The 26,244-nt window shown below is 42.1% G+C and overlaps 1 protein-coding gene across 16 annotated transcripts in view; it reads right to left on the bottom strand.

The window, feature by feature from the left end:
* Positions 1-26,244, bottom strand: part of Pkp4 (plakophilin 4) — a 229,904-nt gene that overhangs the window by 153,344 nt on the left and 50,316 nt on the right. For 14 of the 16 annotated variants that reach the window (XM_052723816.1, XM_052723818.1, XM_052723825.1 and 11 more), the window contains exon 2: positions 2,960-3,096. The exons of 1 other annotated variant lie outside the window; for it this stretch is intronic. In XM_052723816.1, the coding sequence (XP_052579776.1) occupies positions 2,960-3,091 (132 nt within the window). In that variant the 5' untranslated portion in view covers positions 3,092-3,096. Of the gene's footprint in view, positions 1-2,959; positions 3,097-26,244 lie in introns of those variants that run through there. One more of the 16 variants, XM_052723832.1, reaches the window with a different exon arrangement.

Here is a 26,244-nt window from a genome sequence, read left to right as displayed (position 1 = left end):
TTTAGATGAGCATTAAAGGCTCTCATTTTACAATTCTTTCACCAACTGCCTAATAGTATCAGTGTTTGAGGCTGTAATAAATCAACAGGTTAGTAATTTATTTTTACATGACCATATCTCATAATTTACACACAAAACTGTGTTTATTTGTGAAGCTACCATGGTGAAAATGTGAAAGCTCAAGGCCATCTGTTAAGTAAGGTACTAGTGGAGCATAAATACTACTGAATGCTCAGACAGGGCTTTAGTCTGCTGGTACCAATATCCAAAAGAAGGCTCAGAGTCCCTAAATATAGCAAAAGCAAAACCATCAGCTCCTCCTTGAAGCACTATATATAGAGAGGGGGTGGTGGTGGTGGTGGTGGCGGCGGCGGCGGATGTGGTGGTGGTGGAGGTGAGTGGTAGAGGTGGAGGTCTTGGCCATGGTGGTGGTGGAGGTGGCTGTGGCGGCGGTGGATGTGGTGGTGGAGGTGGAGATGGTGGACGTGGTAGTAGAAGTGGTGGCAGAGGTGGTGGTCGTGGTCATGGCCGTGGTAGAGGTGGTGGTGGTGGTGGCATCAGCCCTTCCTAGTACTGCTGTACCCATTTTATATATGCGAATACTGTCGCTGTCATTATACTCATTCTATAAAGGAAGACATTGAGGTGTAGAGAGGCAAAGTAAAAACAAAAGCAAAACCCACAACCTCAAGATAACACAGCAAGCAGAGAAGCCAGGCTAGAAGGTGGAGCCATCTACCCAACGGCACTGGAAGTGTACTTCCTGTGCCCCAGTAGGAGGGACTTTCTGAGATGCTGCCCATCCCTAGAGAAGAGCAGAGCTGACCCCATCATCCACAGCTAGGATCAGGGCAAGGCAGCAAGGCTCTCTAAGTAATTAATTATATGTCCCATCTAAGAATACTGGTCTTTGATGCACAATATTATCAGCAGCAATCATTTCACTGGTGTGTAACATGTAGGCTAACCATGTACTCTGACTAGAAGTTTAATATTTTACTTTGAATTAGAAAGTAATCAGCATTATTTATTCACATTTAGCTTTCCTGTGCTGTATCCCATCAGGCAGATGACAGGAAGAAGCATATTTCATGATCATATCAAGAAGCTTTTATTCAAGTATATGTTGCCTAGTTCTGAAAAATCTTATGGAAGATATAGTTAGCTATTTAAAACTAAGCATATATTTTATACATGAGACAGATAGGAAATGATTGAAATCCTGAGTGCTGAGCACTGACAATTTTGAAAAGAAACTATGTAGGGAAACACAAATGTGTATTAATGAACTCAAACTCCTCAGGACATGAAAAGAAACAAAGATAGAGTGTGTCTTCCAAATAACTGAATTGTCTGGATGACATATGATAAGTCTTTCAATACACAGCATGTGCTACCCTTTGCTACCTGGAGAAATTGGAATCCTACTTGCAATATCACACAAAATATTCATTCAGATGCAATGTATCACCAAAAGATACAATTTGAAAGTAATCTGAGGCTACCACAGAATTCTCTAGATGGAAAAGATCATAGCAGCTTTCCCTATTATCTTCAAGAGATCGGGTCTCTAGTTTCCAGGTAACAATGCAGAGTCTCTGCTGCTATGTTTAGTGCACGTGGTTTCCAGTTTTAGGTCAGTTCTGAGCATTTTCATCAATTTATCATGGCTTCATCATGACAGTGTAAATGCCTCCTCACTTTGCTGCTTCTTGGGTCAGATCCTGACAGCTACTGAGGGCTACAGCAGGAGCCATTTCTCCTCACTGAATGGCCCTGGGAGTTACAGTCTAGAGTAAAGAAAACATTCTGATGGGACCTTTCTCCTAGCTTAAGTTCTGGCAGCAATGGAGACTAAATCTAGGGTATCATGCATGTAAAACAAGCACCCTAACCACCAAGCTAAAGCACTAATCCTTTAAACTCTTTCTTTTGTGGGGTTTTAAAACTCCCAATTTCAGTAAGGAAAATGTTTTGACATTCTGACTTGAATAATTTCTAAAACTGTTTTTCTTAAAAACACAGCTCTAATGTCAGGTATGGAGTAATCCCATGCAGAGTTTCTAGTTAGGGCAAATGGTGAAGTAATGGGGTGTTAATGTTCCCTCATTCTTTGTCATCATTAGTCTGTGTGCTGCAGACGCTGAGTTTGGAAAACACTAAGGCATTCAGTTTGCTTCTCTTAATATAAAAAACATCCTATATTTTAATTGTAAGACATTTTTTGAAGAACTAATATATTATTTGAGCAGAATAACCTTCATGGAGGGCACATGAATTCTTTTGGAGGCAGGTAGAAAACTATTCCTAGAGGATACATTTGCATGTACTTTATTAAGCCTTTAAATCTTAAAAATTAAATCTGAGAGCCCCAGTTTCTCTAAGCACTACAGATAAAACCTAACTAAGAAGGTTACTTGGGTTTAAAGGACAAAGTATTAGTGCCTTAAAAATCAACATAAAAACAAGATGGAAGCAGATATGCACAGGTGACACATTTTAGAACATTAGCTCACAAAATGAATTACTTGGATTTAGACAAACAAACAAATACAACTTTTACCCCCCAAACCACAGAGACAATCCTAGTACCTATGTTAAAATGCTCAGAGTATCTAGACAGTACAGGTCAGAGTCCGGATGGACAGTCAGCATTGTGAAAGACGCCGTACACAGCTCTGCGCGCATGCACACACTCTGCAATGTGGGAGACAGACACCGATCACCATCAAGGTTGTCCTTACTTGCAGACGCACAAGTATCCTGCATGTTCCGATTCTGACTGGCAGCTGGAGCAGCTCTACATGCCAGTCATCCCAATGTACTCAGGGATGTAAACACCTTATAATTAGAAAACGTGAAGGCATCAAGGACGTTAGACAAATTGAAAACACATCCATAGATTAATTTTTAAAGGCATTGAAGAAATGTCATCGCAAATTTCAATGAAAGGGTGTACCTGCTCCTTCACGGAAGCTAGAATAGTGGTGGCTGTGGTCTCGGGTTCCATGCCTGGGCCAGTGGAGACAGCTTCCTGGTGGGTCTGTGGTTGCCCCTCCTCCACCAGTGAGGCCTGTTCAGGGGCGGGCATTCCTCCTGCAATCAAGCAGGCAAAGGGTTAACACTGCTTCCTGAGTGCCTCAGGGGGCTGGGATTTGCTGAGTCCCACTGTAGATGGTTCCTAAGAATTACAGGGGTCTTCTACACAATGATCACAATTCTAATAACAAAATAATAAATACTTGATAATATTTAAATATCATCATATAAAATGACATTAAAAGGGCTGGAGGAGGGCTTTTTAAATGACTCAATTTTCCAGGAAGTATGTGAACAAAGGACATCTACAAACATAAATTGACAGAAAAATACTTTACCAATTGTAGAAGAAGCTTAGACAATAGGCTTAAAAAAAAATTTGAAACTCAAGAAAAGCTTGAAAGTTAACAAATAAAATTCTATGGTATTGAAAATAAACGTTATGCCTTAACAATTTCCAACGAGGACACCCTAGGTAGGGCTCTCATGACTTGGTTTCCTTCAAGTAATCTTATCTCTCAAAGATGACATGGACTTGGGATATGTCAGAGCCCAAGGCCTGTGACAGAACAGGATCTTAGCAGGAAATGCAATGCCTCTCTTAAGACAACTCTCTACAAGTTTAATGCTTCACATAATTAATCCCTGTTGAATAAATGAACATACAAATGACACCTTTTTGATGTCTCTCACTTCTTGCCATTAGGCAAATCCCACCAAGCCCTAGAATGCTCAAGACCATACCCATTTAAATATGCTACTCCACCTAATATTGAGGTAGCTAGCATTGTGAATATTTTTGTCAACATCTTTCATAGTTTATTCTAAATATCACTCTGAAGTTTTATTTCAGTTTCCAACAAATTAACCTCTATGGTGTTCATGTCTATCCTTTGATCTGGGAATTTTCCCCCATTCCCTTAACTTCCAATATTGCCTGCTCTTTTCCGAATAATCCTCTAAGTGAAAGGGGAGACTCAAATACCCAAGCACTTAAGTTACTTCACTCTATCCCGACCTCTGGGTTAGCAGAGAGGGGTCTGGCTTCTGGGTTTCTGCTGATGGCTGTTTCCTTTTTGGAATATTCACAGGCACAGGTAAATGAACAGTGGGTCTGATAAGGGCACCTGTGCATCTTCCCAAGCTGAAAGCACAGTTCTGAGACTTCTAGGGTCCGCTCTAGCAGGTGAGCCCTCGGTTTCACAGTACATAAGCATCCGGTGGACCCCAATCGACAAGACGATCTTCTCCTGTAGGACTGGGAGGGGGTACTTCATTCTTGGATCAAGTGAGTCTAAGATCAAAACCCGGGGACACCGAGGCAACACATCACTCCTCAAGCCCAACATTCTTCAGTGATAAAGATGGACGTGCTAATTTTTATACAACACAACTCAATGAGTTTATGGCAATCTTTATCTTTTATAATGTGTTTATTGAGATGTAAAGCACATTCCAAATACTAGCTGGATGGAATTCTGTTTTTACTAAGTGCTTATCAAAAAAAAAATCACCGGGTCTGTTGAAGAAAAAAATTACCACACAGTAGCAGTCAAGGCAAGAAGAGAGATGAAAGCATTATGGCCACTGAGGGGGAAAAAAAAATCACACACCTTAAAATTAACAGATGGTTGTGAGGAACAAAAATGTTACTATGCAACAGTGAAACAAATAATGCCCAAACCCAAGATATTTAAATGTCAAGAGTATAATATGAAAGAACCCATGTGTCAGAATGAAAAGATTTAAAAGAAATCAGCAAGCAAAGAGTTTAGGAAAAAAGCAAAGTATTCATTCTGTTATACACAGGACACGCTGAGTTTAAAGACAGATATCAAATTATGTTACTTTATCTCTGGGAGTGTACTGTACTTTATTTTATAGTGTTTATTTTGCTGATCACAATGACCCAGGCTTACTGAAATGTGATGAGCAGCATCTTCGGAGCTCAACCATGCTCACTCACATGCTATGCAGGGTGGAAAGGGATTGTAGGTGCGAGGCAGTTATGGCTCATCATCTCACTGATGCAGCAAATTATGAATCAGAGAAGGCAAAGTCTAACAAGAGACGAACGATGACACAACCCTGAAGTCAATAGAGGTTCAAAGAGCGTGTCATGAAGGGAACTACTATACAATGCTACAAGAACTTGCTTGGCAAGGCTGTTTTATTTTGATTCCTCAATAACCAGGATGCAGTGTAAATGATCCTGACCAGCCACCGGGTGGGGAGCGGAGACATGAAGTCTTCTCTCTGTAACCACTCTCAAGTACTATAACCCAAAAGGAACCCCACAGTTAGCAAGGTTCGTGTCCCTTTTCTTATCATTCTTATAATCACAGACCCATTATGAGTAAGAAACAAAGCTAAGTGAAGCTACAGACAAAAGCTGACTCCTCTTTTTGCCAAGTCCAGAGAAGAATATAATGACGAGGGTCAAAGAATGCTAATAACTCTTTCCATTGGTAAGAGGGAAAAAGAACAAAACAACGAACACGCATAGCTAAGAGACAGTGAGACACTAAGCTGTGTCTTCCTCAGTGAGTGCCTCTTGCCAGATCTGAGTGATCACATACTGCAGACCTGAGAACACTGAATCATTTTAGGCACGTTCCAAAGAATCACGGAGGATGGAAGTTGGGCCAGGAAAATGAAAGAAGGAAATGCCATGCCTACATTTTTAGAAAAGAGAAGGTAGGTTCCTCATATTACAGAGGAGAGAGAGAGAGAGAGAGAGAGAGAGAGAGAGAGAGAGAGAGAGAGAGAGAGAGAGAGAGAAGATGTTGGGGGGGATTCTTCAAAGAATGTTCTCCAAGAGTGACTTAGAACTAAGAAGAGGTGTGTCAAAGAAGTCACATTAAGCTTGTCTAATTTCCTTCCTTGGCAGTGTGACCATGGAAATGCAGTGTGCCTAAATTCTAGTGAGGCATGCACAATGTTAAAAGTCCCCTGTGATACTATAATTAACATAGAAATGAGGCTGAAATAAGGGTAACTGCTGACTTGAATAATCTATAAATACCTGAATGAAATGTTATCAATCTATTCTAATGCAATGCCAATGTTCTGAACTTGACCCAATTCTAATCAAAACTTTCAACAATAATATAAATAATATGCAGAGCATGTTGAAAATCATCAATAACTAAGACGAGTATTGAATTTATCAAATAACAAAGCTCTGTTGCATCAATGGCTGCCTCTAATTAGATAAAAACAGCAGGGCAAATGTAAGGTCCTGTATGAAAGTCGGCTCGGCGACACACTGGGTAGCAGTATAGATACTTTAAGTTCAAAGGTGATGAGTAGACCAAAAAGACCTTAGGGTGATCTACATTGATTAGGGGGGTCTAGTGGACAAACTGACCCCTACCCCAGCTTCAGACTTCCTGGGACATATCTACTTCCAGTTATAGATGGCACATTCACAGGAATGAAGGGTGAACCCATTCAGGAATTGGTGAGTGGAGTACAAAAGGGATTCTACCATTATTCCCAGACACAGGAAGTGATGTGATGAACGACACAGGTCTTGTTCCTTATGAACTCCAAACTTCATAGAAGATACAGAACCGACTCTCAGTGGAATGAGAAAAAAAAAAAAATGGCTGACCCAAAGCTAAGGCCTGTGCAGACAAGGAGACCCTCTGACCCTGTGAAGGATCGCTATGGACAAAAACAGCTAAATTCTTTAGGTGACAATCCTGAGCTAGACTAAACATGGCTTTGCAACAAAAGTGTATTATTCCATATCCTACTTTTACACATGGAATCAAATTTGAATAATGGTTATATTGCTATGAATTAATGTTTGAAGACATAGGGGGAAACTCAGAAAGATCTTTCCTTTTGTAACTGTGGCTCAAATGTGCAAAGTTTTCAACCACTGACTTCCCCTGAAGATGAGACTTCCCCATCATGAGAGGCCTGCAGCCCAAACATGGGTAACTGGGCAGGGATGCTGGCTGGAGGTGTTGCAGTACACACAGGAAGCTGAGGCTGACACCAGACCGACTTCCACATTCCCTGTTGTTAGGAAGACCCTTATGAGTCTTCAGACACTGTCAACTACACCACTGTCCCTTCCAGGAGATGCCGGAGACCAGGAAGAGCTTATGCAGGGGAATAACATCCTGCACCCAGGGCTCTTCCTGCCGCTGCCTTCATCAGGATTAGAGGTGTGCGCTGCCATGTGGCTTGTAGGTAACACTGTTGGACTCCACTCTTTTGAGCTGCCGAAAACATTTTTTTTTTGAAGCAGCTGAGTAATTATGGGTTTTCAAGGTAAGATTTAGCCAAGACAAAGAAGCTTTACTGGGAAACTATTGGTTCAGTATGACGTGTGTGTGCAGGACTGTACTCTCACACTGAACTCCAACTGCTTAGTGGGCATTTCTTTGTGCTCAAACTGGCAGGTCTTATATACTCTAGTATGATGGGTCAAGGCTTTTTTTGTAGTTTATAAATAAAATATATAGCCAATTTATGACCCAGTACACATAATTCCCTTTATCACAGATATTAATGCACAAAATCATCTCTGCTAAATTTATAAGATGGATATCAACTCAATACTAGATTTTCAACTTTATTCCCTCCTAATCACCCCCCTGATAACTCTTAGTCAAAATAGCCTAAGTATATATTTTTTTCACCAAACTAGTAAAAAGTTGGACTCTCTATATATAGCCCCGCCCCTTTCTTTTTGAGATGGTAGTGTGGAATATAAGATATATTTTCTGACTTCATTTAGAACACTCAGGAAAACATGTTGACAAGAACCACAATACATTTATGTGAAGGTTCTCAAGATAAAATAAGTGATATCTAAGAACAAATTAAGAATCCATGTGAACATTACAATCTGATTCAAAATATAAAAACACTAATGACACAGGGTAATGAAAATGTTTAAGAACAAGGATGAAAAAATTTTATAGTAAAAACAAGAAAAATTATTAATACTATGTAGTAAAGATAAGTTCCTCTTTGCCTTTGTTTAGAATGAAACTGAGGTAACATTGCAGAAGCAAGCCCAGCCCTAGGAAACTGAGAATGTGCCCACTGAGGTGACCATCTTCAGGACCATAGGGACTTAGGAGGATGGAATCTGAAGTACTAGATAACTACTCGGTTACAGTTTGAAACTATTCTGCAAATAGAAGCCGTACCTAAACCTCCAACGTTTCAGAAGGATTAGAGGGGAATAAATGCTAATCTACAATCACACGGTTCAGCCAAAAATATCTACTTATTGGCAAGAAACTGTACAGCATGGAGCTACATGCCAAGCTGTATAGTAATCCTAGAGAATAATCTATGCACACTGAAGTGTTTTGATCTATGAATTTTCTGATCAGGAGATCACTGTAAGACATTTAAGCAAAAGACTTCAATAAGGCCTTGCGAAGGGATGCTATCTAGATGGCTTGATAGTGAAATTTTCAATTCTATTAGTAACTAGAAAATGCTCCTTAAAAATGCAATGTGCTATCAATACACAACTACCACAAGAGCAAAACACTTGACTCCAAAGTTTGGCAAAGATGTGGGAAGGTAACTACCATGCACTGTTGTCAAGTGTGTAAGTGGGCTTGCCATTTTGTAATACATGTAAGCATTATCTAACAGAGCTGCCTACACAGACATCCCATACTTCAGTAATCCCATTCTTAATTAGGGAGAGACACTCTTGACCCTGAGAACCTGGAAAGATGGTCTAGTACTTTTAAAAAGCCATAAATTGCCAATAACCCAAGTAACCAGTATCAGTAGAATAAATATATCATAGTATATTCATGTGATATTATTTCATTGTAACCCATAAATAAACCATGGCTCTATAAAACAAAAAATATCCTCCCAATTATAATATTCAATGAAAGCAAACTTGCAAAAGAAAATACAGTGGAAATTCATTTCTGCAAAGTTTAAAACAAGTAAAAAAAAACCGTGTTTCTTAGAGAACACAGTCAGATGCATTCATAAGTAGCAAAAAAAAAAAAAAAAATGACCATCAAGAATTTTAGAGCAGCCGCTGTCTCTTTGTGGATGGGGGGAGTGAAATCCCTCATGGGTCTGTGTTCTGCACTTGTGGCCTGACCAGAGAACTAATTATACAGAATGCACTGGCTTTTAATTATTCTTTTAATTTTTTTTTTTTTCTATTCACTCTTCTGTGGCCTTTAAAAAATTGAAATGAAAAAGGTTAAAGACTAACCGATTAGGCTGGGGAGAGGGGTCAGCAGTTAAAAGTACTTGCTGTGTAAATAAGATTAGAGTTCAGATACCCAAAACCCATGTAAATGCCAGGTGAACATGATAGTCCACCTGTAACTCTGACCTTGGAAAGCACAGACAGAGGTATTTCAGAAGCAGGAAAGCTAGCCAGCTTAGCCAGACTAGCTGAACTGGCAGCAACCTCTGGATTTATTGAAATCTTGCCTAAAAGTATAATGTATAACAACGACCAAGGAAGATTCCTGATATCAACTTCAAGCTTTCAACATGCACGTGCACACACATTTTTTACCCATATACATGCAAACAAAAATACACACACAAAGAAAAAAGACTAACAGGACAGAGCCTATGATACTAGGTATGGCCCATAAATAGAAACACTGAATAGTTGCAAATTTATAAGGAACACAGTAAGAAACACTGAATAGTTGCAAATTTATAAGGAACACAGTAACACTTCCCAGATTAATAGCTACATGTATCCATTTTTAACTATTAAATTAATAAAAAAGAGACCTAAGTCACAAATATCTTGCCCCCAAATCCCGTATACTATTCAATAATGAGTAATTTCTGAAAGTGAAACACAGCTAGTAAGCAACAGAGTGAGCAGTGCTCACACCTGTCTGGCCATTCACATTGTCTGGTAGGGATGGGGCTGCCTGGTGTTGAATAATGCTGACTAAGCCCCTGGAACAACAGGACAATACTATGTTGTGGGATGTCTTCCTGTACACTGTGAATAGTGTTGTTCTGATTGGTTGATAAATAAAGCTGCACTGGCCTATGGCAGGGCAGGATAAGGGTAGACGGTACATTCAGACTGAAGATGAGATAAAGAAGGGTGGAGTTGGGAGAGATGCCAACCCGATGCCCAAGGAGCAACAAGATGCCAGCAAACCGGTAACGCCACAGCCATGCGGCAACATATAGATTAATGGAAATGAGTTGAGTTAAGTTTTAGAGCGAGCTAGCAAGAAGCCTGACCCATAGGCCATTCAGTTTGTAAATAATACATGCCTCTGTGTTTACTTGGGACCAAGCAGCTGTGGGACGTGGATGGGAGAGATTCGTCCCAACCGTGGGGCTGGTCAGGAACGGAGAAACTTACGGCTACAGAACAACTTACACAATTGTTCATAACAGATAGGAATGTAATCTTGATAAACATGGATTACATTCAGCTATTTTTCAACTCTTCTCCAAAACATCTTAACTTCTCATGAAGAACAGAGAAGGAAAGAAAGGCCATTTCCTTTTGAGAGGTACTCCAGAGCCCAGGGGTTTTGTTTTTAAGGACCCCAAGGTATTTGTAGTACAGGTGCCATACTGAGGTGGGGAAAGAGAGGAAAGGGAGCTGAAATCGTCCAGAGTGGTGCCTAGAATTTAACGTACACAAAGACAGGGTGAGGTGATGCACAGATCAAGAGTGTGGTTGGAACTCTACAGGGAATGGGTGGCCTAAGAGGTAGGGTGAGCACATAGTACCCTCTTGTCTAGCTCACAGCTTAACAGAGAGCAAAGAGGCATCCTCTCTCTTTTAAGATTAAAAAAAGAAAAAAAGAAAGAAACCTAGTCAGTCTAGAAATTTCAAAAATGCCATCAGTGTGCCAAAAATGCCAGAAAGATAACGGGTTCAGACCCACAGTAAAGCACCAAGAGGAAATCCAGCCACACAGCAGAGGCAGGCTGGGCATCTGGTGGGAGCGGTAGACTTAAAGCCCGGCAGACAGCTGTCTCTAGCAGCAGAGCCTGGAGGACCAGGGAGAGGGTGCATTCAGGTGGCAGCTACTGCAGGAAGTGCCCAAGCAGCTTCTGTACACAAAAGCTGACAGAAGCCTCAGCTGCTGAGGCCCAGGAAGAGCAATGTCCCTAAACAGAACATAGTAAAGGGCAGATGGCATTAATACTAACATTGTTCATACTGAGAGCTGTGTGGGGGGGGAGAGAGAAGCCAGAGATGTTGAAGCAAATAAAGCTCCAGGTTAAAAGGAAGTAAATCTGGTTGATAGAATGAAGAGCAAAATAACATCAGAGAGGTTTTCATGATGAGATCACAAAATTCCTGGATTCTGTAGATAAAGATCCAAAATACTATTTCAGAGGAAAAAGAAAGGAAGGAAGAGAGGGAGAGAGGGATGAAGGGAGAGAGAGAGAGAGAGAGAGAGAGAGAGAGAGAGAGAGAGAGAATGGAATGAATTGAGAATCAGTTTGGTAAGGAACTTGTTCTCAATTACAGAAAATACAGCAAAATCTTACAAATATTCCAGGTATCATGAAGGCAACAAAGGGGCTGGCTTTCTTTTGATTGCTTTTTGTGTTTTAGGTAGGGTCTCACTATGTAATCCAGGCTGGCCTCAAACTCATCAAATTTGAAGTTTGTTCAAAGGCGTCATTGAATGTGAAATCCTCCTGCCTCGGCTTCCCAAGGACTGAGATTACAGATGTGCACCACCATACTCTGCTAAAATAAAGGCACTTTAGGAAATACCAGAACTCAGAATGTTAGAATAATCTTTAAAGGGAGTTCTGCCACCAAATCACAAATACAATGAAGGAAAATGTAGAACAAAAGAAATAATATTGAGCAACACATAATCCATGAAACTAAATCTCAGAAGACTCAACTTCTCTGTGGTACCAACATGAAAGGCATGATAATGTGACAAAAATAAAGTATGCCAATGTCCTTACTTGGGGAAAGACTGGGACTTGGGTGAGTCTCTAAGCAGAGGCAGCCCTCAGCTCACCCTCTGCATCAGGACTTGTTGGATGAGCTGTTGAGATAATCGTTCTGCATACTGTGTGAAGATGTGTCTCTGTTTAACCTCACCCACCTAAGGCACCTTCTGATTGGCTTAATAAAGAAGTGAATGGCCAATAGCTACACATGAAGAGGATAGGCAGGACTTCCAGGCAGAGATAGGAACTCTGGGAAATAATCTGAGGCAGGGTGGGGGTGGGGATTAACCAGCCAGATGCAGAGGAAGTAGTATGGCACTGAGAAGAGGTAACGAGCCACACGGCAGAATGTAGATTAATATAAACAGGTTAATTTAAGTTTTAAGAGCTAGTTGGGAACAAGTCTGAGCTAAGGCCAAGCTTTCATAATTAATAAGTCTCCGAATCATTATTTGGGAGCTAGAAGTCCAAAGAAAGTCCGACTATATGAGCCGACTATATGACTATATGAGGAGAAGTAGTATTAGCATTCAGACCCACTTCTTGGAATCCTGGCCAATCAGCAAATAATACCCTGGCCCGCCCAGCATCCTGACATCATCCTACCTTCCTGTTTCCTTTCTTAAAGCCCTTTAAGAAAGGACTTCTCCCCCTTCTCTCTCTCTCTCTTTCTCTCTCTCTCCCTCTCTCTCCCTTCTCACCACGAGGTAGCATGCACCTCCCCACCTTTCCCTTCTCTTTCTATCTCTCTCCCCTCTCTCTTCCCCCCCACCAAATAAAACTCTCCATTGAGCCGGGCGGCGGTGGCACACGCCTTTAATCCCAGCACTCGGGAGGCAGAGGCAGGCGGATCTCTGTGAGTTCGAGGCTAGCCTGGTCTACAAAGCGAGATCCAGGAAAGGTGCAAAGCTACACAGAGAAACCCTGTCTCAAAAAACAAAACAAACAAACCAACCAACCCTCTGCATTGAGTGCTGTATGCATGGCGTCTCTGTCTCTCATCCACCTTACCCTCTGTGGGGCATCTTGGCTCTACCCGCCAAGGCCTCTCTCTGACTGTATCGGAACAGGTAGCCCTCAGCCCACCCTCTACATCAGGGTCTTGTCTATGACTTGCTTTGACCACAAGCACAAATGTGACTTTACTGAAATACCAGAGACTGCAACTGAGGGGGCCTAACAGCTGCGTCTCCCGGAACTGTTTGTTCACGGTGCTGGGAGGGAGCCATCCCGGCCATCCCGGCCAAGAAGGCAGAACATGGAAGCCAGTCCATCTCAGACCATCATGACCTGACCAATTCAGTGGCTTACTGCAGCAGCCTGCTGAGCCCAGCTAGGCAAGACCTGTAGAGCAACCTCCTTGACAATGTGGAATGCTGAGAAAGAAAAGGATTGCTGATTAAGCCACTGTCACACACTAAGTAAGTGTGACGAGCTGATACACCCACCAGGACCACACAGGAGAAGTAAAATACAATTTACATATTTTAAATATCATAAGATTAAAAAGTGACATTTTATGTTTTTTTCTGAAAATATCATTTATTTACGTTTCTGGTCTACTTTACATGTGACAACCAGAAAGTAGATATTATTTAAAATAATAAAGATAAGATTCTGACCACCAATCTATTCCCAAATCAGTAAATCACTACAATAAAATGCAGTTCCAGCAAATGGGGAACTTGGTGTACACAATGGCCAAGCAGGTACCACTGGGGCCCGGGTGGGAAACAACCCACCTAATTTTTTTTTTTTATTAATCTTTTTCACTTAAAAATTTGCCTTAGGTTTCAATTTTCTAATCTCCATAGACTGTTGCTTCATGTGACTGGCAATAAAAGGCATTGTAAGTCATATCAAACTCAATCTGTTCAAAGACTTGTGTTCTTCACCAATTTTTCATGTCTAATGACAGTATTAGTGAAGACTGAAGTGTAATGAAATCGCTAGAAGGGCACATATGGAGACTTAGAAATATGGTGATTGATACCTGAACTACTAAAGGCGATGAAAAAGAAAAACTGTTTAATTGCGGATTTGAGCACTTAATAATATTTATACAGGCTTATGGAATGTAAAAGAGTTTGAAATGCAGTAACAGCTTTCATCTTCCTTATGGTTGTCTTCTTAACTGATGACAATGGCTTTTCTTCCCTCATAGACTACCTGAGTGCTTTTTCAGTGTCCTGCCTGAGATTCAGAAAGTCTACACTGGACTTCAATTTGTTACAAATTAATTCACCTATAATTCAAAATTCTCCAAGTATGAATCGTTTCTTGCTTCTCAAAATTAAGCTGCTACAGTTAGCAAATCTGGGTAGCGCTGTGGGCATCTCCAGACTCTCTGCTATTCCACGTGGTGATGGGAAAGCCTCCTGCACTGGCAGCCCCTGGGAGCACGTGAGAAGTGCACAATGCCCAGACTGTTGCAGAGGCTTCATGTGCATCTGGTGTTTGGTGTCTCAGAAAGACTCAGAGTCATTAGTGTACAGCACCATGAAGACCCTGAGAAATCATAAAACTGATTTAATCTTGTACACCTCCCACCCACACCCAACCCTGTGCTTGGGGCTAAACCTAGGAACTTGCACATCCAAGGCACATAATCTACCACCAAATCCAACCCCAAGCCCTCCACCTCAATTTCCCATAAACCCCTACTTTCTCTTGAGGAACATTCTGTCAACAGTCTGAGCCTGAGGAACACATGCTGGGAAATCCTTCCACACAACAACCATCAGCAGCCGCGAATTAATGTCATTAGAAAGACACAATGCTCCATCTTTCACAACTCAAATCTGACTCCAATAATAAAAACAGCAACTAAGTACTGTGCTTGCTAGTTTTTAGGTCAACTTGACACACACTAGGGTCATCTGAGAAGAAGGAATCTTAACTGAGGAAATGCCTCCATCCGGTTACTTGTACCAAGTCTTTGGGGCATTTTCTTGATTGAAGACTGATTTGGGAGGGCTCAGGTCACTGGGTGGTACCACCCCTGGGTTAGTGGTCCTGGAGTGTGCAAGAAAGCAGGCTGAGAAAACCATGAGGAGCACGCCAGTAAGCAGCTCTTCTCCATGGCCTCTGCTTCAGTTCCTACCTCCATGTTCTTGCTTGGAGTTCCTGCCCTGACTTCCTTTGATGATGCAGTGTGACCTGAGAGTTATAAGCTGAAATAAACCTTTTCCTCTCCAAGTTGCTTTTGGTAATGGTGTTTATCTCAGCAACAGAAAGCAAACTAAGACAGTGCTTTAATAATGGCATAGAAAAAGTTATACTTTTTAAAATTAATAGTAAAGGTTCCTGCCAAGAGAATTAAGTGTGCATTTGTGTTTTAGCTATAAGATGGGTCCTAAGATTCCAAAAGCTTGGTTTGTAACTGTAGGAATGAATGATTTTCTAAAAAAGAACCCAGTCTGATCCAGGGCTGCTTCAAGCTTTAATTATTTTTTTCATGAACACTCATGTGGAATTAGGCTAGGAAGACAGCAGACATTAGTATGTGTTTGAGCAGATCAATTCCTCATCTAGGATACATTACAACCAGCTTAAACACGTCCAGTTTAAGGCCGACATTAAGCTGTAAGGCACTTTAGTAAATGTACAGGTAGAAAAGGAAAGCTGGCAGTTGTGAACTGGAAAATCATCAAACATTAATTACACATATGCTTAATGTCTCTTTTAATAAATACTGATTTAAGTAATGATGCTTTTAATAATTTAGAGCTTTTAAACTAGCTCTTGGGAGTAAAAGAGAAAACTACAAAAAAAAAAAAAACCAGAAGAAAAAAGCAGTATAATATAATAGCAACGCCTTTCTTTCTGCCCTGTCTCTTCCACTGCATGCTTAATGCCAGTTTTCAAGGAGCCAAGCACATACTCACATTTAACATAGCCAAACAGCTCTTTGAAGACAGTACAAGAGAAAATATTGGTCTTTTAGACAGAACTTCTGGGACTTTGATGCTCACAGGCAGAGCAAGCAACAGATTCAACAGCTTCCCAGTGACACACTGCAGGTTCCTGAGGGCAGGGGCTGCTGTTCTTGGGGTTACCACTGCATGCTCAGCATCTGGGAAAGAGTCTGTAGCAAAGGAAGTGTTTAGTAAAGAGGTGTCTATTCACCTGGGACGGGGAAAGAACGCTAACACATTCTCATCTGCATGAAAATATCACACCGTGTTAGTGTCATGATGGTAAGATGATGAAGAGCCCCTGGTCTGGCAGGGAGGACAGGAATAAATAATGAGAAAAATGCAATGAAAAAATGTCTAAAACACACCATAGCGGGAAGGAGATGAGACCAGTGTGACATGATGTAGAAAGGTCACCAGATGAAAATTACAGGACGAACACAGAGGTGGGAGCCTCCCAGTGTGTTTTGTGAAGAGAATGTCGAGTCTAAAGTTGGTGGAGCAGGAGGAGGAGGAAACAAGAAGGCAGCCGTGGAGATGAGAAGATGAAGGCGGAATCACCCATGCGCAGCCAAAGATGGTGCCGAGTGCTGAAGGGGAGTCAAACGACAGTGTGCCAGCACCCATAGGAATGTGCCAATGACCTGAAGGGTAAAAGCCAAATGGCATCATCTTGGGAAGGGATGGAGAAAAGCCTGGAAGGCCTGTGAGAACTAAACAGCGACTGTGGGTAAAAAGCAGGGTTGGCTTGAGAGCCAAAGCCTGCCACAGTAAAGAGTTACTCTGTGTCTAACATACAAGAAAAAAGCCTTGGATTCCATCCTGTCTGGGTAAATAAGAGATTACAAGAAAGATCTTGATGCTTAAATGCAGGGATGGTCCTGAGAGCTCTCCTGGCCTTCTCTGTAACAGCAGTCTAGGTTCACCAAGGCAACAGCTGCCTTGATCCCACAAGGCCTGTCCAACCAACACAGTAACCAGGTGATCATGAACTTGGATACTGTATGGCACTCTGTGTCTTAGAACTGTAACTGATGAGAGCTTCGGCACTGTGCTTTCCGGGAGGCCTTGTTCTCTGTACCTCGAGTTGGTCTCAGGATATATCAGGTTGGGCATTTGTCCACTCCAATTCAGAAACTGATAGGACTGCTGTAGAACCACTAAGTACAAAAAGGTTAGCACCCATGAGTAACACTTCTACTAGTCACACTAAGTTCAGCATGTTAAAAACAGCTGCACACATACTCAAAAATGTACAAAGCTACTGTAGACAGAGAAAGTGCTTAGGCACACCATGGCCTGTCAGTCAGAATCTGCCCATCCAGACAGCAGAGGCCTGAGAACATTCTACACATGAACTGCCCCATGAACCTCAACATCTGCCTGATAATGGCTGAGCTCATGGATTTGTGTTACCACAAATGCACTAAAGAAACTCTATCCTTTCTCAATTCACTGGCTTAAATAATCTTTTTGCAGAATATCACTCAGATCTATTTTTAACTTTTGCTTTCAAAAAATAACATTCAAGTTTTATGAAAAGTACAATTTCAAAAGCAAGAACCAGAATAATAGGGTTTTTGTTTCTTTGTTTTTCAAGACAGGATCTCACTATGTAGGCCTGGCTGACCCTGAACTCACAGACATCTGTCTGCCTCCGCCTCCTAAGTGCTGGGATTAAAGGCGTGTGCCACCACCGCCCAGCTAGAGTTCCAGATTTTATGTATGATGAAAAGTGTCCACTTTTGTACATTATCCCTATTTTGTACATTTGAACCAAATGCTCGTCTTCATCAAAATGCAGTATGTGAGTCTCGTCTGTACAATGTGCATGTTAATAGGAAATGCATAACACTGTCTATAAACCTGCGCCAAGGACCAGAAACACCCTTTCTACAGTGTGCACTGGAATACTCTTTAAAAACTTAGACCATTCTTCCTTGGTTTTTATACAACTGATTTTAGCTATTTGTAAGACTGTGTATGATTTCCTGAGGAGTTATTTTTCCTAAACATCCAAGATTTGATTTATGGTGAGATGGACATTTTTTGTGAGTAAGGTTCTGTGAAAATAAGACTGAAAAACAACACTGTTCTGTTTTGGAAGAATTTTTCTAACTTGCCCTCTTCCGTCCCTCCCTCCTCCTCCTCGCTCATACAGAACCTGTTTCCACTGGCCTGACCGATCAGGTGACACAGCCCGCTGCAGCGATGTACACTTCTTCTAACAGGCACAACACTGTTTGGAAGTTCTGGTAAATTACAAATAAAACCGTGAATCCTAAATTAATAGAAAAAAAACACTCTTGATCAACATAATACAACATGCAATGAGAACAAAGGGCCCTGGGGAGGAGAGCACTGTGTCTACTGCTCACAGGGACTCAGCAGATTGCCACAGGGTCTGCCGACCTCAGTGTGCTCCCTGCCAATCTCTAGGACTGTCCCTTCACCTGGCTCTGGCTCACAGGGCCCTTCTCTACCACTCTGTGATCTCTTGTATAACAGCAATTGGGCTGAAGTTTGAAGAATGAAGTACATGTGGGAAAGCTGGCTATGGAGCTCTCTGGGGGATTACATGCTCACCATGTGCAAGGTCCTGGATTTGATCTTGGCATGCTGAAAAGACCCAGGACAAGAGGAGGGAGAAGAGGTGGAGAGGGAGCAAGGAAGCATGGGTGGTAGTAGAGAAACCACTAAAACCGAAGGAAAAATCAGGTAGTAACTTGGAAAGAATCCCTCTGCATCTCCAGGTCTCCAAGGTGGAATGAGCATGCTCACTTCCCTCTCAACATGGCCGATCTGTGCAGGTCAGCTCTCATAGCCTTCTGACAGCTAGGAGAGGTCAGGGAGGTAGATTCTACCCTTCCACACTCTAGCTCCCACCCAAGCTCTTGCTGGCATTTTAAAGTTCACACACACACAAGAGGAAATCCAAATTGATTGTCACCTGCATTACTGAGCCATTTCTTTCTTCGACACACATCGATAAGCCAGTCCTGCTTAAGAAGGCATCTTTCAGGCAACCAAAAATGGCCTTTAGTTTTGTGGTGAATACCTTACCTCTCATCCAACCAACACAGTTTGCCTTTAAGTATCACACAATGGTCATCTTTACCCATTTACTTCTACTCTTAAAATATTTCTTCATCTCCTCAGACTTCAGCTTGAGACCAGGATCCCTGTCTTCTGTCTATGTCTAACACATGTCCTGAGGAATTTAATGAAATGGCTGCTGACAGAACAGGCTTTACTGAAAATAGAAACTGGCACTCCACTGTCAACCATGGGAAAATTTTAATATACTGAGTTGCTCATATTCAGACATACAGAACCACCCAACAACTTGCTGCCTTGAAGAAGGCTTTTGTTCATTACGTGGCACTAAAAATGTCAGAAAGAATCACATTTCACCTTTGATTATTCTAGTTGAGCAACTTGTCTCCTTTTAGATGAGAGTTGTGAGTGTCTTCAAGGAAGAATTCCGAGAAATAACCACAAGTCAAGGAAGCCGCATTCCATTACTAGGACATAATGCAACCCATGGCACAATGGAGTCACACTAATCTTGCTACATTTTCACCTGCAGTGAACTGCTTTAATAGGACCCTGTCAATCAGGGCTACCCTTGTAGCAACAATGGAAAAAAAAAAGCTGTAATCAGTCTTGAGTATGCCTCAGTATCCTAAAATATCCCTGACCAGATGAATAGGAAAATGGAAGGACTGCATTATTACATATTTTAAAGACTTCATTTGCTACTACCAATAAAAATACATCTGTACCCTGATTTAATGAAGAGATCAAAAGCAGCACTTGGTTATTCTGAGACCATGGTTAAATACTCCAAAGACTTGATTATATTTATATCTCATAATTTCATTACTTTTAAATTTTTACTTAGTACTTGACTTACTGTATGCAAAGAAAATTTCAATCTAGTTAACTGAATTTATTACAAACTCATAATCTGTCATTGCAAATTCTAAATAAACGTGACATAATCAGATCTAAAAAAATGTTTTGAGTTTAACATTATGAGGGCCCTCATATTACTTTTGTACCATTTTAATTTTTGAGGGGAGGGGTGTTTATTAATGTGAAGATGATAAACTATAATTTGAAGTTCACTGACAAGTAGACATTTTCCTTAAATAGTGAAGGAACTCCAGTGCTCTCTGCAAAGTGAGGCATGCACAAGTTAGGATATGAATTACAGAGTATAAATAAATGACAATTAGTAAGTATTTATGCTGTGGGATGTTCTGTATGTCAAATGTGTTGCTGATTAGTCAATAATTAAAACACTGATTGGCCATTGGCTAGGCAGGAAGTGTAGGCGGGACAAGGAGGAGAATAAAGCTGGGAAGTGGAAGGCTGAGTCAGAGAGACACTGCCAGCCGCCACAATGAGAAACAGCATGTGAAGATGCCGGTAAGCCACGAGCCATGTGGCAAGGTATAGATTTATAAAAATGGATTAATTTAAGCTGAAAGAACAGTTAGCGAGAAGCCTGCCATGGCCATACAGTTTGAAACCAATACAAGTCTCTGTGTTTACTTGGTCGGGTCTGACGGCTGTGGGACTGGCAGGTGAGAGAGATTTGCCCTGACTGTGGGCCAGGCACGAAAACTCTAGCTACATATTTAGAATCCTAATGGTGCGAAGAAAGAAAACATGTGTTAGATGATTGTCCAATCCACCTTAGGATCTCTCCACAGTTAAGGTAATAGAAAAAAATATAAAGGTGTGATGCTTAATCAGCCTCATAGAATTACAAAGACTATCTAAAGTACCTTCTACTTTAATAATCTTCTTAGATGTATGTATGCTCACAACTCAGAAGAATTACAGCAACATACATAACTTGAACATCAGACACCATAATAAATAAGGCATTTAATTTACATTTGGTGCAAATGGAGCAATCTGGCACTTTGATGGGACAGAAAAAGAAACCAAAAGGCAAACTGTTCACTTTATAGCTCAACAATTTTCTCTCCTGTCTGAGTCACTACACTACCGAGAGCAGCTGGATCTCTCAGCATCAGTTTCCTACCTTCGTGTCAATTATAAGATGTTGCAATTCCATGCTAGAATTGTCCTCAGGAATTAGGAATTGAAGATCTCCATTTTTAACATTTACAAAGATGGTCTTAGGGCTAAAATGTTCTTTGGGTGGGGAAAACTGGACATCACTGTTAGGAAAGGCAATGGCTACCCTGTGGCAAAGCCACACAAAGCACAGGTAGAGGAAGCCCACAGTAGGGGCGGGGCCAGGGATCCTTTGGTCATGGATGGGAGCTTACCACAGGGAAAAGCAGGTTTACTCCCTGTTGCATACACCCAGTAACTCAAGTTTGGAGAGTTTTTTTCATACTGCATGCCTCATTCAAGGAAGTTCTATGGATCCCAACACCCCAAACTTACTACTACTTTACTATTGTGCTTAATGCAAGGCACCCCTCTGCTCTTTCCATAGTGATGAATTCCCGTGTAATTCACCATTAGGATTCTAAATACTTACTGTCATTTATTTATACTCTGTAATTCCCAAAAGCTTATGGGAGACAGATACCAACACTTTCTTCACAGAAACCTAACATGGGGAACCAAAGTCTATGCCTCTGTTAAGACCTGTGATGATTCCTCAAGCTGTACATTTTCAAAATGGGGAAGTGAAGGGTGGCTAGGAAAATGTCAGATCAAATATGTCAGAGATAGATGGGGTGTGCTCATGTGGTCATGATGGAGTCCAGTTTTGTTGGAGTAGCTGATCTTCACCACTGTGACAGCCAAACCACCTGGTTTTACCTTTGGCTAACAGCTGCCACGAGCAGTGACTGAAACTGCATCTTAAAAGAGTCACTCCACTCCCACTTCAGACCTAAACAGTGGTCAAGTCCCAGAGAGAAACGCTGGGAAACGGTTGCATCTAGCTGTGTCTCGAGACTTGAATTTCCATTTCTTGATTTAGTATGTGAAACCAATCATTCACAGATCAATACACTGCCCCACTGAAGAACATGCAGAGACGACAATTAAACAAAATGTAAAATGTGAAAGTGATGGGCATCTGACTTTGGTTTTCAAAGTAAAAGAAAGAGCAAAAGAGTACAAGGGTGGACAGGTTTGATGCTGATCAGGGAAATGGTCCCCCTGTTCCCAGGCTTTGGATAGCCCCACACTGCTGTTCTGAAGCAGGGGTGTGAATCAACAAGACTGTGCCCTCTAATGAAGTGGAATTGTAAAGAATAACCATAAAATAAACAGAGCATTCTGAGCACACCTACAAAGTTTTGTTCTTGACTGCTTTTGATGTACCTTCCCTAGGGAAAAACCAAATATTTGTAACCAGCAGGCGTCTGGCTCATCTACGCTAAGAACATGCAGAATGAAATTACACCCGTGGAAACTTCTTGGCAACATTTCATGGACACATTAGCTAGAGGGAAAAGTTCTACCCTAAAGTCCTTGCATACTCCCTTCAGGTTGCTAGACTACTCCAAACTTATAAAGTAGTACAAAAGGTTTAGAAAGCAGGCATAAGGATAAAAGTTGAAAAATTACTCAGATCTAAAAACAAACAAATAAACAAAAGCCAAAATAAAAACCCGAAACCAGCCGGGCGGTGGTGGCGCACGCCTTTAATCCCAGCACTCGGGAGGCAGAGCCAGGCGGATCTCTGTGAGTTCGAGGCCAGCCTGGTCTCCAAAGCGAGTTCCAGGAAAGGCGCAAAGCTACACAGAGAAACCCTGTCTCGAAAAAAACCAAAAAAACAAAAAAAAAAAACAAAAAAAAACCAAAAAACCCCAAACCAAGGAAAGAGTATTTAAACCCAGTAGACACTCTATCACCAAGAAAGGTCAGGTACTAATGCAAGAGTAATTAAGAAGCCTCGAGGTGTCAGCCATTTGTGGAAACATGTCTGTGGCTAAATTACACGACAGTCACAAAGTAAAAGCTGCACAGCACTCTGAAATGAGAAATTCCCTGAAGACTATCAAAGTGGTAACTTTCCCTGCCTTCCTTCTTTCCTGAACACCGGTTTCTAAACAGCACTGAGACACACAGACATAAACACACAATGGAGAAGCTCTTCCAGGGCCACCTTTACTCTGTCAACCAGAATGAGGCCAGTCGGGGCAGCTTCCCAAAGCACTCGAGGCCATTCAAGGTCAAGGTCGCACTTCAGAGGAAGGTAGCTGAGACTCAGAGCAGGGACACAACACAGCTGGTCAGGCCCTGCAGCTGCACTATGGGCACCCAAGGCAGGGCTCTTCTACTACACGGGGCAACAAAGTAACAGGATTCAAAAGGAAATGCAAGTCTGTGCCTATCTACCTTAAAGCCCTTGATTCTTATCACCAGTCTTTTCAAGATTCACACTTCATAGTACAGCTTGGAGGGGTAAAAGGTCGGGCTGAAGCTGGGGCCACCTGTACATTTCCTCAGTCCTTCAGGGGTCTCTCTGGAGAGATGAGCAGCAGAGATCAAGCCCAGCCTCCTGCACACTGGTACTTCCTCTGAATGCACCTGCTCTGGCTGCTCCAGGCCCTGCTGTGCCCCACCCCAGCTCTGTGTCCCTTACCTTAGAAGGATGAGGACCACCACCTGAGGGATCTTCCTAAGCCCTCCCTCCCTCCCCCTGCACTCATCCTAACACTCTGGTCACCTGATATGTCTGCTCACCTCCTTCCTTTAGAATTAGGTTACATGTAGAGAGGAGGCTGTTCCCTGGTTTATCAAAGGCCAACAGCAGTTTCAGGCAACATGGTACAGGATAAAACCTAGCTCAGGATTCAGCGTCAGGGTCCTGATTCCTCTTGCCCCAAAGTCTAGGCATTGGGTGGGGGGTGAGGTGGGGGGGGGGGGGGGGGGGGTGGCGGCTGTCTAATTTTCCTAGAAAGTCTGCAGTGGGAGCTGAGTGAACTGACACTTTGATTATGAATTCTTGTTAGACGCTAAGACTCCGACTCTGGAGCCAAGAGCACCATTTCATGAAAGTCTCCTAGACATGAACAGAGTGTCCGCCAATACACTCAGACTCAGGGTGCCCACAGCTGTACACAATCTCCCTAAACCTGCCTGCTTAGGGCACCTTTCTTAATCAGGGTATTAGGCAAGACTAAAAGTTACCTAATTCAGTCTTGCAATGTCCCAGTCAAGCAAGCAGAATCAATCTACAGCTCTTAATAAACTAAATTTGTGACATCATGCTGGTCAGTACCAGGAAAGGAACTAAATCCGTGACATCACAGTGATCAGTACCAGGAAAGGAACTAAATCCGTGACATCACACTGATCAGCACCAGGAAAGGGACTAAATCCGTGACATCACACTGATCAGTACCAGGAAAGAAACTAAACCTGTGACATCACGCTGGTCAGCACCAGGAAAGGAACTACATCTGTGACATCACACTGATGAGCACCAGGAAAGGAACTAAATCTGTGACATCACACTGATGAGCACCAGGAAAGGAACTAAATCTGTGACATCGCACTGATGAGCACCAGGAAAGGAACTAAATCTGTGACATCATGCTGGTCAGTACCAGGAAAAGAACCGAGTTTCCCTTCCCTTCTACTTGAAAATGCAAACTCTTCTCTCCATTTTCTCCTGTGAAGACTGACCTAAACTTTGGTAATCTACAGTAACTCTTGTCTGCTATAAAATCAGCAGACCAACCATCAAACACAAAGATAAGAGATCACTGAAATGGTGAGGTGATAAATGGAACATTCCCAATGACTCGTACAATGAGCCTTTCTTTTCCTCCCTCCCTCCCTTCTCTTTTCTTTCCTTTCATTTTCCCCCCCTTTCCTTCCTTTCTTTCTTTTTCTTTCGAGACAGGGTCTCACTGTGCAGCTCTGCTGACCTGAAACTCAAGATGAAGACCAAACTGGCCTCAGGCTAACAGAGACCCTCCTGCCTCTGCCCCCAGAGTGACAGGATTTAAGATGTACACTACCACGCCTAGCAACTTTTGCTATCATAAATGTTTTCCACTGAACTGAAATAGCTGGGAAAGTAACATTTCAAAGCTATGTGAGCATGCTGGCTAGTTTTGTATCAACTTGTCACAAGCTAGAGTCATATGTGGGAAGAGGGAATCTTAATTGAGAGAATGCTTTCATATGATCAGCATGTAGACAAGCCTGTGGTGTGTTTTCTTGTGGTAGATATGGAAGAGCGCAGCTCACTAAGGGTGGTGGCACCCCAGGGCAGGTGGTCCTGGTTACTATAAGAAAACAGACTGAGCAAGCCCTGAGAAGTGAGCCAGTAAGCAGCACTCCTCTTCAGTTTCTGCCTCCAGGTTCCTGCCTTGAGTTCTCCCAGAGAGTGGTCTGTGAGGTGGAACTGTCGGCTGAAATAAATCCTTTCCTCCCCAACTTTTGTTCATGGTGTTTTCGAACAACAATAGAACTCTAAGACATACTGCAGCAAATTTGTTCACACTGACACTCTGAGACTGCCAATAAAGTTAAACCTTGAATCAGAGTGCGGAGTCAATGTTTAGCTCACCAGAATTAGCCACAAAGATGTTGAAGGACCCAGGAAGCCAGATAGAGAAATGCACAGGGAGCAGTAGGGAGGGATTTAGAGATTCAAGGGCTTTCTGATCTGGGAAACATGGAGAGTAGGGTTAGCTGATCGTTTCTCAGCTGCTCTTTCGATTTATCAGGTTTTCTGACTCCTGGGTTTTTATTAATAATAGAATAACTTAGATAAATGCATCAAAGACGTTGGTTGTTTTGGAATTATTAAAAATAATTGGAAATTCTTGTGAATTTGTAGGCAGAGCATGGACATAATACCTATTCCTGATAACACAGTAAAGGTTTGCACATCTATGACCCCAGTGTCGGGGCAGGGATGGAGGAAACAACCAGGTAGATTCCCAAAATTGGTCAGCCAGTCTAGTTAATCTGTGAGTGCCAGGCTCAGTGAGAGACCCAATCTTGAAAGATGTGGCAGAGTACGATCAAGGATGTTTCTCATCTTCACATGCATCTGTACACACACCAAAAAGAATGGAGGGGAGGGGAGAGAGACAAGGACAGAGACTGACTGAGAAGTCTACAAGGCCAGCTTGAGTAAGTGAACCCTAATCATCTCTAAAGGGACTTTAAGTTACTACTCCTGATTCTAATAAATAATTAAGTGCTGCTAGCAAGTAAGTCCAGCAAAAGCTTAGTTTAAGCTTTAGTTTCTCTCTAGTTCTTGCTGGGAGAAGGGCTAAACCATCTACAGACACCGTCCTCAGGGCCATGAGCATGAAGAACACAGGAATGGCAACAATGGTAAGTCCCCACTGCAGGAAAGGGAGCCACTTGCCATTCATTCACTGAACAC

This window comes from Peromyscus californicus, unplaced genomic scaffold (assembly GCF_007827085.1).
Source record: "Peromyscus californicus insignis strain IS unplaced genomic scaffold, ASM782708v3 Scaffold_7__1_contigs__length_154581171, whole genome shotgun sequence".
NCBI classification, from domain to species: Eukaryota; Metazoa; Chordata; class Mammalia; order Rodentia; family Cricetidae; genus Peromyscus; species Peromyscus californicus.
Note: the sequence above shows the minus strand (reverse complement) of the source record. Positions and strands in the feature narration are given on the sequence as shown.